At 42.8% G+C, this 12768-nt stretch overlaps 1 protein-coding gene across 1 annotated transcript; it reads left to right on the top strand.

The window, feature by feature from the left end:
- The first annotated feature begins 9592 nt into the window (after nt 1–9592).
- p2ry12 (purinergic receptor P2Y12) lies at nt 9593–12442 on the top strand. The gene is made up of 3 exons (XM_004543563.4): nt 9593–9742; nt 10058–10314; nt 10775–12442. Exons 1-3 carry the CDS (start codon nt 9724–9726, stop codon nt 11618–11620), a joined length of 1122 nt encoding a protein of 373 aa, XP_004543620.2. The 5' UTR covers nt 9593–9723; the 3' UTR covers nt 11621–12442.
- The last annotated feature ends 326 nt before the right edge of the window (nt 12443–12768 follow it).

The raw sequence follows: 12768 nt of genomic DNA, 5'->3' as shown, positions 1-12768 counted from the left end.
TATAAGCAGTCGTACGGAGAACAACACTTCCACTAAATTGTGACAAATGGATGGATTTGTGGAAAAATCTGTTGCGCAAGCCAAGTAGTGTTTCTGGGTCATTCAGTGATGCAAATGCCAGACCTCAGACATGAACAGTGATTTGTAGCAATGCAGAGACAAATGCTGTTGCTAGGAAAACATCATAGGAGCAACAAACTGGAGCCTGACATGGAATGAACTACATCATTCACCGGTACAAACTCGGAGCCAGTTGGATCCACTGATGGTCTTGTATTCATGCCATTTCAATGCAGACAGTCAGCACACCTGTACTGGACACATGGGGATAATGAGAAATGAAGAATGTGCTTAAGTTAGCAGTATGACTCTGAGACCATTTCATAAGAGTTTTATCATAAATATGTAATGGCAGCAAATATTGTTTCATCCTTGATAAAAGCTATATATGCTGTAGCTCACTATTTTTAGCTAGACCAGTCTACCTCTATATGATCTCTATATGATCTGTGTCAAGTTGGTCAAGGTGGATAACCATATGGAAGGCAGACCCACGGGAAACTACACAGAGCAGCACACAAGTAGGAGTGGTAGCTAAGAAAAACCTTACACTGTCAAAACAAACTGTAGCCCACACATTTCAACTTTGTGGAGAGAGACCAATTTGAAAGCCAGCCAAAGAAAATGCATACATATACACATGCGCACATAAAGGCAAAAGACTGTGTCAAACAGACCACAAGCAAGGACCACCCCCACTGTTTTTCTTTCTCTCGCGCTGTAGTAAGAAGTTTTTGTCTAACGTCTTTAAACCTGTCATCATGACAAAGTGATCAAACATACAGTGGGGCAAAAAAGTATTTAGTCAGCCACCGATTGTGCAAGTTCCCCCACCTAAAATGATGACAGAGGTCAGTAATTTGCACCAGAGGTACACTTCAACTGTGAGAGACAGAATGTGAAAAAAAAATCCATGAATCCACATGGTAGGATTTGTAAAGAATTTATTCGTAAATCAGGGTGGAAAATAAGTATTTGGTCAATAACAAAAATACAACTCAATACTTTGTAACATAACCTTTGTTGGCAATAACAGAGGTCAAACGTTTACTATAGGTCTTTAGCAGGTTTGCACACACAGTAGCTGGTATTTTGGCCCATTCCTCCATGCAGATCTTCTCGAGAGCAGTGATGTTTTGGGGCTGTCGCCGAGCAACATGGACTTTCAACTCCCGCCACAGATTTTCTATGGGGTTGAGGTCTGGAGACTGGCTAGGCCACTCCAGGACTTTCAAATGCTTCTTACGGAGCCACTCCTTTGTTGCCCGGGCGGTGTGTTTTGGATCATTGTCATGTTGGAAGACCCAGCCTCGTTTCATCTTCAAAGTTCTCACTGATGGAAGGAGGTTTTGGCTCAAAATCTCACGATACATGGCCCCATTCATCCTGTCCTTAACACGGATCAGTCGTCCTGTCCCCTTGGCAGAAAAACAGCCCCATAGCATGATGTTTCCACCCCCATGCTTCACAGTAGGTATGGTGTTCTTGAGATGCAACTCAGTATTCTTCTTCCTCCAAACACGACGAGTTGAGTTTATACCAAAAAGTTCTACTTTGGTTTCATCTGACCACATGACATTCTCCCAATCCTCTGCTGTATCATCCATGTGCTCTCTGGCAAACTTCAGACGGGCCTGGACATGCACTGGCTTCAGCAGCGGAACACGTCTGGCACTGCGGGATTTGATTCCCTGCCGTTGTAGTGTGTTACTGATGGTGACCTCTGTTACTTTGGTCCCAGCTCTCTGCAGGTCATTCACCAGGTCCCCCCGTGTGGTTCTGGGATCTTTGCTCACCGTTCTCATGATCATTTTGACCCCACGGGATGAGATCTTGCGTGGAGCCCCAGATCGAGGGAGATTATCAGTGGTCTTGTATGTCTTCCATTTTCTGATGATTGCTCCCACAGTTGATTTTTTCACACCAAGCTGCTTGCCTATTGTAGATTCACTCTTCCCAGTCTGGTGCAGGTCTACGATACTTTTCCTGGTGTCCTTCGAAAGCTCTTTGGTCTTGGCCATGGCGGAGTTTGGAGTCTGACTGTTTGAGGCTGTGGACAGGTGTCTTTTATACAGATGATGAGTTCAAACAGGTGCCATTCATACAGGTAACGAGTGGGGGACAGAAAAGCGTCTTACAGAAGACGTTACAGGTCTGTGAGAGCCAGAGATTTTCCTTGTTTGAGGTGACCAAATACTTATTTTCCACCCTAATTTACGAATAAATTCTTTACAAATCCTACCATGTGGATTCATGGATTTTTTTTTTCACATTCTGTCTCTCACAGTTGAAGTGTACCTCTGGTGCAAATTACTGACCTCTGTCATCATTTTAGGTGGGGGGAACTTGCACAATCGGTGGCTGACTAAATACTTTTTTGCCCCACTGTAAACTGTTAGCAAAGGTCAGAGGTCAAAGTTCAGCGTCAACTTGCCTGTGCATCAACCAGGCAAGGGGAGCATCTTCACACAGCTTTAAGACCTCGTTGTTAAAAGTTTGATATTTTCCTGAAAACAAGACTTTCTTCCATTCTGTCCAACTCCATTCAAAGTTACCACAACCTCACAGGTCTTAAGCTTTTGCCTAAAGCAGTTTTTCTCTATCTGCTCTCAAGTTTTTACCACAGGGTGAAAAGAGTAGTTAGCAGTGTTTAAGTTTGTGGTTGATCGGAAGACTATGCGAGTGAACAGAGGGGGGTAGTGTTGCAAAAAGCTCAAGTCTTGTGTTATGCTTTGTGTTATGCTTTTTCCTCTATTTTAGGTTTTGTTTTCAAATATTTAACTTTTGTAATTATCTATTAATTACTTGATATATTTGAAGACGTGAAATAGTGTCTGTTCAATGGAATTGAATGAATAGTCACTTGAAGCAAACCTCTGATAAAATTCTACAAAGTTTATAAGAAACTGTCAGTTGATCACAACCTACATGCTAAAGACACAAAAGTCGCCATGATCTGTCATATCTGCAGGTGTAGGTGCATGCCAGGTAGAGTTCTGGACCCAAAAATGCTGGACTGAACTAAAAATTGCAGCTTTAATGCTGGAAAAACAGGCCACCCAAAAATAAAAGGCAAAGGACAAACTAAACAGGCACAAAACATAAAATAAACTGATTCACTGACAGGAAGGAAAACAGGTGGACAGAACAAACACCTGCTATGCATGAGAACATGACAGCGAACATAGACAAGGGAAACACAGACAATATGTACACAAAGAGGATAACGAGGGAAGCAGTCACAGGCGGGAGCACAACTGACACTAATCTGAGTGATGTGACAGGGGAAGCAAAACTGAACATAATACACAGGAAGCAGGAGATTATCAAAATAAAACAGGAAGTACAACCACTGAGACTAAGACACGTGGGTTTGACATGGGACCGGAGAGAACAGAAGGACGTGGGTACATGACTGCGAAGGCTGAAAGACACCGATATGAGACTAGGAAGACTGAGCTCCAGAGACACAAAAACAGACTAGAACATAAACCAAAGCAAACACAAAAACTGGGTTGAGTACCTGGGACCATGTGGCTGTGTTCGGTGGGGATTTTCTCCTCAAGGCTGAGGGGTTTGCTGAATGAGGATTTGAGGCAAAATAATTTGGATTCTGTTTATAGTTTATGCATCTGAAACTGTCCAATAAACATTTTTCAGACATAGTTTTGACCAATATTCGGAGACAGTGAAGTTAAGTTAACCAAAACTGGAAATACTGCAAAGTCTAGTTGTTCTTAATTGTGGTGTGTTTTTGCATAACTGCCATTTTTGGTCTGCATCTTTAACATACAAGGTTACAAAAATGACCTTTCTTGGAAGTAAGCTGTGATTCTTTTAAATAAAACTCTGCAGTGGGTAGTGCTGACTAACTTATGTCAGACCTGAGTTCTAAATTTTACATTTTATATCTATGAAAACCAAAGCCGAAAAAAGTGGGGAAACCAAAGAGACAGACAGATTAGTGTTAAACTGAAAAGAAGCATATGTAGATCCTGGGTCCAATCCAGGAGAACGCATGCTTGATTCAGTCCTGATCAAACCCAGATGTGACGAGAACATAGCTGCAGAAAACATGACTGGATAGAAATATGGCGGATTGGAAAAATGACCTTACATATAATATTTTAGTTTATAGAGAGTTTAGAAAGTTTTATTTGACTCCACATGACTAATAGATGTAGGCAAAACAAATTTAGAAAAGCATTTCTAGGAACTGAATACTGCTGATAATGCCAGTCTTATTCCAGACACAGGAAGTTGCAGCATTGTCATGCTAGCTTCTGGCATTCAGGAAAATGAAGGGCAGAAGGCATCAGAGTAATGTGCTAAACAGAGAAGTAAATATGGGCCTTTATAGCCAGTGCTCATCAGCAAATCATTCATGAAATTATAAAACACACCTTTCTAAATATCGAGCACAATATTCTGAAACTGTAACTGGACTGAACATCATTACTTGTGCTTATTATTTTTTAAATACTAATATTTACAGCTTAGGTTTTAGTGAGTAATTTTCTTATTTACTGTGTTTTTAAGGTACAGAAAATGTTTCTTTTAAAAATGTTGTTGAGCATGTGACATATAATTAAGATTATTAAACTTAGAACCCTTTAAAGTCTTCAAAACCCTTCATGAAAACAAATGCAGGTCACAAAACAGTATGGCAAGGCGGAGATGAGAATGGTTTGTTCTGGGGCGGATTATTGCCATCAAAATGGTAGTTTTGCCCAGATTTTTGTACATCTTTCAGTCAATCCCAGTGTGCATTCCCCAGTCATATTTTAAAAAGCTGGAATCTATTGTATCCTCCTTTGTTTGGTCGGGTAAGGTTCCTAGAATTTCCAAAAAACATCTTGTTAAACATAAGACTTGTGGTGGCCTTGGACTCCCAAATTTTAGATTATATTATATGGCTGCACACTTAAATATTTTTTCATTTTGGCGAAGGTGTACTCCAGGTGCTGATTTGGAAGGACAACCTTCATGGTTGATGATGGAACACCTGTCTTGTAGACAAACTTGTCTTCCAGCCCTGCTTAATAGCCTGATAAAAGTGAAGAATATGGCAGAAATCCTGTGATTCAAAATTCAGTTAAGGTCTGGAACCAACTATTGGGCACAGTAAAGGCTCCTAAAATGTATTTGGATTCTCCAATATGTAATAATCATGCCTTCAGGCCCGGGCTGGAGGACATCACGTTTGTGACATGGCAGGGAAGAGGGATTTGTTCTCTCAAAGATATTTACATTGATGGACATTTTCCATCTTTTCAGCAATTGAGGGTGAAATTTAATCTTCCTAATTCACATTTTTTCAGATTTTTACAGTTAAGACATTTCATCAAGGCATCTATTCCACAATACAATTTGATTCCTCGAAACTCAGTGCTTGACAGCTTCATGTCAGTTGAGCCCTATACTAGAGGTGCTGTGTCTCGCTTTTACAGGGCCTTACTAGATATATACAGTCCTTCATCTAATACTTTTAGGGAGCAGTGGCAGGAAGTCCCATGTACCAGTCATTAGCCTGATGGATAAACTTAAGTGAAATATACTCTGTCTTAACATTCATGTATGCTGTATTACCACCTTGTTGACTTGCTGTCCACCTTCTATTGTGTTCTTTTGAAGGTGATTGTTGTATACTGCTCAATTATAAAATCAATAAAAATATATTGAAAAAAAAGAAGAATGGTTTGTTCTACTATTTATTTATTTACTTATTTGTTTATTTATTAAAAGGGTCGTGATGTTTGTTTGTTTGTTTGTTTGTTTGTTTGTTTGTTTGTTTGTTTGTTTGTTTGTTTGTTTGTTTGTTTGTTTGTTTGTTTGTTTGTTTGTTTGTTTGTTTGTTTGTTTGTTTGTTTGTTGTTTTCTAAAAGGCATTTGGACCAGACTTAAAATATCTCATCACAGATGGCTGGTGTTTCTTCAGGCTCTGACTCCAGAAGAGGGAAGTTAGAAGGTGAGCCTGTCTAAATGGACACGTTTATTTCACATCATGGAACACGGTTATAACCGTTGCAATCAAAATGACATGGGAAGGCACTGAGTTCAAATTCTGAATGGAGCTCTGAGCGGTGGAAAAGTTTTACATCAGTGAAGCAGCTGCCAAAAACCCCTTGATATTGTTTCACAATGGAAGAAAAGGTATTACTGCCATATGCCTCCCAGCCGTTCTTTTTTGTTGTTCTTTTTTATTTTTTCCTGTGTGTGTGTGTGTGTGTGTGTGTGTGTGTGTGTGTGTGTGTGTGTGTGTGTGTGAGAGAGAGAGAGAGAGAGAGAGAGAGAGAGAGAGATTTTCCATTATCAAAATCTAAGCAACGCAAGATATTTTCAATGTTTGCTGAAAAACTGTAAACATGCTATATCATATTTAGGTGGAAGGGGGGGCTCAACCCGGGGTAGCGGTCACATCCGGTTGGGGGCTCTGTTGGCTCTCAGGTGACTGTTTCCTCGCGGCTGCGTGCAGCGGGGCTAGGGGAGGGTCTGTGCTGACGGACGTGGGTTACTGACCTGGCAACCTGGCTGCCCCTGGGTGGGTCCGGGATGGGCGTGAGGTTCTGGGGGCGCTCCGTCTCTGGGCTGGGGCCCGGGCCGGGCCTCGGGGGCTTGGGTCCTGGTTGGTGTGTTGCCGGGGTTGTGGGCGGGTGGGTGCATGGGGGCCCTGGAGCAGGGTGCCGCCGGTGCGTCGAGCCGCCTGGGGGGCTCTTCAACTGGTGGGGGGGATGGTCACATCTTGCAGGAGCTTTCTTCTCTTCAGGAACTCTCTGCAGGAGGGGGAGATACAGGAGAGGTGGAGGAAGATCTCAGCCTGGGCGTTTACCGTCTTATGTAGTCTGGAAGATGTGTGGATGGTGGGGTGGGTGCAGTTTTCTCTGTGGTGGGGTTGGGTGGACTGTCCAGGGCTCTGTGGAGCCGGAGGGCGCTACTGCACTGGGCCCCGGTCTGATGGGCCTGGGCCCCCCTTCCCTGGCGGGTCGCGAAGGGTGGGAGTGCCTACTGGGGTCAGCGGGGGAGCTGGCCCCAGGGAGGGGTTACCTGCCCCTCCCTTCCTTCCCTCCCCATCTCCAGCTGCCTCCCTCTTCCCGCTCCTCCACAACCACCCACACATGCAGGGCCTTGGAGTGGGGGTATGTCACCAGGGTGCAGAGGAGGCTACCCCCCCCCCCCCCCCCCTGTCCCCTTCTGGCTGCCTCTGCCTCAATTTTATCCCACAACCTAGACATTCACATTATTCACACTCTCATTACACATACATATAGGATCTTGGGGGTGGGCACAATCACGGAGTCCAAATTACCATCAGGGTGTACACCTCACCCCTGACGTCGTTGCCCACCTCTCAATTTTAAATACACTTAGTCATTGAGGGCTAGCAGGAGGGACTATGCGCTTACCTGCTGCTCCTTGGCAGGTAGCTCCATGCCCTCCTGGGTTTTAATTGCACCTTAGAACACATATGCATCAACACTACAATGAGCGGGTGGAGGGAGGTTTGGAGTCTTCTCCCACCCCCATTCTCTGCGGCCTGCTGGAGCGGGAGGGCTAGTAGGAGGAGTTGGCCGTCCGACTGCGGTCTGGGGTGTGGGGCCTCCCTGCTGCTGCGGAGTCGGGGTGGTCTGCCTCTCCCCACCGCAGGGAAAAGGGTAACACCACCTGGGTCTGGGTGCAATTCCCCCCTCCAGGGGCAAGGGTACCTAGACCCGGTTTGTAGAGTACGCTTGGGGAGTGTGATCGTGTGTACAGCGTCTCTTTATGTCTGTCTCCACGTTGGTTGAGTGTGGAGTGAGTGCATATGAGAGTATGAGGGTGGGAATGGATGTTTGTGTCTGTGTGTGCCTGTATGTCTGTGTCTATATGTCAGGTTGGGTATCAGACGCCACCTCTCTGGGGACACCTCAGGCCCTCCAAGGTTTGGAGGCCTATCTCCACCCACCACCACTTCCCCTGCCGGTGGCGGACTCCCTCAGGTGTCGGTGTGTTGGTGGTTCTTTGTGTCTGGGGGTGGGCGTCCGGGTACACACCGGCTCACTCCTTGGCGGCCGCTTGTCGGGGCCTGGGGCCTGGGGCTCGCTCGGGCCCCTCTGGAGGTGGGGTGCCCCCGGCCTCTCGGCCTGGGGCTCGGTCACTCAGGCACAGCTGGGGGCCGGCGGAGCTCACGGGCGCGTCACTGCAACTCCCCCTGACTTCTGCTCCGCGGCTGCTGGGCGAGCCCTCATCTGGGACTCTCCTCAGCTCTTACTGGAACAGTGGCGCGGCTGCCCCTCTGTTGGTCTTCCATGGTCTCTTGTGTTCTGGGGGCCTCTGGATGTCTGGAGTTTTGATCTCCTCCATACCCGCTTCACACCCTGGAGGACGGGGCTGTGGCCCCCCCACACTCCCTAGCAGATCATTACATGGAGAAACCTTTGGAATGCAAGCATGCTGATCCACACAGGTATGCACACATGGGTATTCACAGACGCGGACTAAAGCTTTCTTGGCTGCTGCCTCAAAGCACACCGTGCGCTGTCTATCTTGCGTGCTGCACAATATCGTTTATTATTTAGTAAATATTGATATCTATGACTAGCTAGTTTATTGTGATGGTGCTTTGTTTTCTCTATTATTATGTTGCTCTTTGTTGTTTGCTGTCTCCTCTGTTTGTTTTTTTTGTTTGTGTTTTTTTTTTTTCTCTCCATACAGGTGACCCAGGAGTTCTTTTTTTTTTTTTTCTCTCTCTCTCTTCCCCCCCCCCCCTTCTCACCGTCTCTTCTCCCCTTTGGTTTTCTTTCTTTCTCTCCCCCTCTTTCTCTCATTCATTCCCCCTGTCCTATTTATTACAAAAAAAAAAAAAAAAAAAAAATGACAAAGGATGAACTGAAACTCTGCCATCACGTAATGTTGCATACTGCTGTTTCTGATGTCATTTAGAAAAAAAAAAAAAAAAAAATATTTAGGTGGAAGCTAGCGAGCTAACTCCCTGCTAACTTCTAACTCCGTTAAATGCCATAATTGTTACACCTGGTAGAGCAGCCACACTGATCATTTTATTACATACGAAAGAATTTAGACAGTTTTTCAACTCTCAGTGATCAAGCAGTGATCATTTGACTTATGGACCTGCAGCGGAGTTTGGGCCCAGACACAGCTAAAGACCGGATAGTTTTATAGAGAAATGTAAATAGCTATTAATATGTGTTGGTTATAATACAATGTGTTATTTGTCCCCTGACTGCAAAGACTTGGGAGAACAATTTAATAAAAATAAAAATTACTGCCTGAAAAAATGCCTATACAAAGTAGAAGCAGTGAAAGTTACAAAATAGTTGTAATTTAAATTAAAGGAAGCTAAAAAAAAAAAAGGGGGGGTGGCGGGGGGAAGCTAATTCACTTGTATTATAGTTTTAAAAAATGGATTTATATTCAATTTAATGAATGTTTGTGTCTGATTACATAACTCTGGAAATGACACATGACAGGAAAGTGAAAGAAGAAGGCAACAAGGATAACTTCCTGACCTATACATCACTAGCAACTCACGCCCTGTTTTTCAAAACTTTGAAACTAGGAGGACCAGACAGTCTATATCTGGTAAGAATTGGAAGTATTAAAGAGCGAGGGACCATTAAACCCAAAAGACACCACGCTGGGACTTGATGTGGATTCACTGACAGAATGCAGGAGAACTTGTCAGGTGAAAAACAGAACCTTACAGCCTATTTTTAATAAAGGTGTTTAATTTGATGTTTAGCAAATTTTGAAATAATTCTGTAGCAGTCTTTGCTAAAATATACAAAAAACAGGTGTTAAAAATTGTGCTGGTGTATTGCACAGTGTTTGTTTTCATGAACATTGTGCAAAATGGCATCAGCAAAACAACGCTGTTTATTTCTGATGTTTTTAGCCACTTCCTCCATACAGCATGTGGCTACACAAAGATTCACTTTTTCATGATTAAGATTCTTGAGCAACTTAAAGAAAAACAACTTCCTCTCCCATTTTTTTTCAGGCAACATGGAGAGAAATACAGCTTTCCCCCTGTTCGCTGGCAATCACAGCCACGCCAACAGCACTTGCTCCCGTGACAATGTTTTGAAGAATGTGGTTTTTCCCATTCTCTACTCCTTTCTTTTCCTGGTGGGAATGTCACTCAATGGTCTGGCAGTGTGGATATTTCTTCGCATCCCCTCGCAGTCTCACTTCATCATATACTTGAAGAATATTGTGGTTGCAGATGTCATCATGACCTTCACATTCCCTTTCAAGGTTTGCCACGCTTGCATTAGCAAATCTAAATGGGTTAAGGATTCATTGATGGTTAATTATAAAAGTATTGGTATTTCATAGGTTATTTGTAAGTATTTTAATGTTTTTTCTCATCGTTTTAAGTTCTAAGAAATGATTATGAGCCTGAGTTGTAAATATAATTAAGCAAACAAATTTGCTGTTGGTAAGTCAGAATCATGAGTTCTGAACTACAAAGAAATCAAGCAAGAAGTGATTAGTTTTAAATTGTAAGCCCCTAATGAATAAACATCTATTAACTCTAAAGATCAGATTTTTAATAAGAGAGTTTCCTGTGAGAGAAAATTAAAAGACAGACAATTTATGAACCATAAATTTCAGGGTAATCCAATGAAAATAGGTTCCATCAAACTTAGAGATAGAATTTGTGGTTTGAATGTGGAATAGGTGTTTGACAGCACAAATGTTTGTGTTTCTGCAGGTGTTGTCAGACTCCAACATGGCGTCCATTGGCCTACGGATATTTGTGTGTCGAGTTTCCTCCGTGCTTTTCTACCTCAGCATGTATATCAGCATCCTCTTCTTTGGCCTGATCAGCATTGATCGCTGCAGAAAGACCCTTAACCCATTTAAGGGCACTAATTCAACTCGGCTGAAACATCGAAAACTCCTTTCGGGGGCCATCTGGACTTTCCTCGTAATTCTCTGTCTTCCCAATGTAATCCTAACAAGTAAAACCCCGACTTCTCGATATTTCCAGTGCAGCAAACTGAAGACAGAGGGGGGGCTACGTTGGCATGAGATAGTAAATCATGTCTGTCAAGTGATTTTCTGGGGCAACCTGTTAACTGTGATAGTTTGCTACACTCTAATCACCAACGAGCTGTACCGTTCCTACTCTCGCACAAAGTCTCACAGCACCGGAGGCTCGATATCTCAAGCTGCAAGTCGGGGAACAGTTAGAAAGCCTCACAAGGCCAAAAGAAAAATGAATGCAAATGTGTTCCTGGTTCTGGCAGTGTTCTTTGTGTGCTTTGTGCCATTTCACTTTGCCCGAGTGCCATACACAATAAGCCAGACCCGAGCCAAAAGCTTTGACTGCAAACTCAAGCTCTTCTTCTTTCAGCTGAAGGAAAGTACACTTTTCCTCTCATCCCTGAATTCTGTCCTGGATCCTCTCATCTACTTCTTTCTCTGTAAGTCCTTCAGGACCACTCTGTTTAATACCCTGCACCTACGTCCTGGTACTTGTAGCTGGCTAACAGGAAGAGGATCAGATACCGACATGTGCAGCTCCCCTCAGGGAAACTCCACTGCTAGTACATAAAATCACTGGACCTGAGAAAGACATGAAGGCATTTATGATGACGTATAGTAAAAAAGTCAACTAAATCCAAATTCAACTGTATGACATGCTGCAAGGGACAGATATAGTGATCTAAAGCCTGTCACTGGCTGTAGAAGAGTAAGCCACGGCCCATATTTGTCTTTATTACCAACTCATAATATTACAAAAATACTAATAGCATTAAACCATATATTTGATTTTACACAGTCTTTGAAAACAATGTGAATCAGCATTACCACAATGAGAAGCTGAAACGAATCAACACATGTTCGCAGTGTTGCCGATGTTTGCTTTTCTAGTCTTCTTCTCTCTCACTTTTTCTTACTTCTTCTTTCTACTTCTGTTGAAGTTGGACATAACATTTTGGGGATTTTTTTTTATTCTCACACTGTCAACAAAAGAAGAATTGAGAAGCAGTCATAATACTAACTTTAAGACTTCCAGAGAATATCTTACTGTGAAACTATAGCAAAAATCTGTATAATGAACCCTAAGTATTATATGCAATCGCCTTTTAATATACTGTGATGTCTTTATGCTGCACGGGGGTGCTTGCTGCTTGCATTAGCACTGAGTGAGATTTAAGGATAAGTAAACCATAGAGCAGATTATGCAGTCTTGTTATTATTGCTATTCTGAAGCATTAAATGAATTACAACGAAACTAAAGTTGGAATGGACATATCAGGGATCTCCAAAAACAAGCGCTGCTTTCTGTCATAACTGCATAGCAAAAAGATAGTTGTTTAAAAGGTTTGCAGAAACACATTATGAAACAAAAATAAAGGAAGTCAAGTGTTGATTACAGCTTTTCTGTGGCTTTTTCTCACACAGGCTATTATTCAACCCTGCATCGCTCTTTTGTAATTATTGTAGGACTGTCTACTTCTATAAAAATCTATTTAATTATTCACATTTCAAAACAATACCCAACTCAATTTTTAAAAAAAAGTCCAAAAGAGATAATACACATTAGTAATAAATGCTTGTAATAAAACAACCTCGATTTCCATCTTCATAAATCACTTCCCTCTGGCCTGAAAACACAAGGCCTACCAATATGTGTCATTTGAATCTGCTCACAGATTTGCATCTCTCTGGTTGAAAAGGCACATAGACACTTTCAAT

This window comes from Maylandia zebra, linkage group LG14 (genome assembly GCF_041146795.1).
Source record: "Maylandia zebra isolate NMK-2024a linkage group LG14, Mzebra_GT3a, whole genome shotgun sequence".
Lineage (NCBI taxonomy): Eukaryota > Metazoa > Chordata > Actinopteri > Cichliformes > Cichlidae > Maylandia > Maylandia zebra.
Note: the sequence above shows the minus strand (reverse complement) of the source record. Positions and strands in the feature narration are given on the sequence as shown.

What these genes read in the sequence shown, in the direction of transcription:
- p2ry12 (XM_004543563.4), top strand. An exon ending in CCTTCACATTCCCTTTCAAG is followed by an intron (nt 10,315 to 10,774) that starts GTTTGCCACGCT and finishes GTGTTTCTGCAG; the next exon opens with GTGTTGTCAGACTCCAACAT.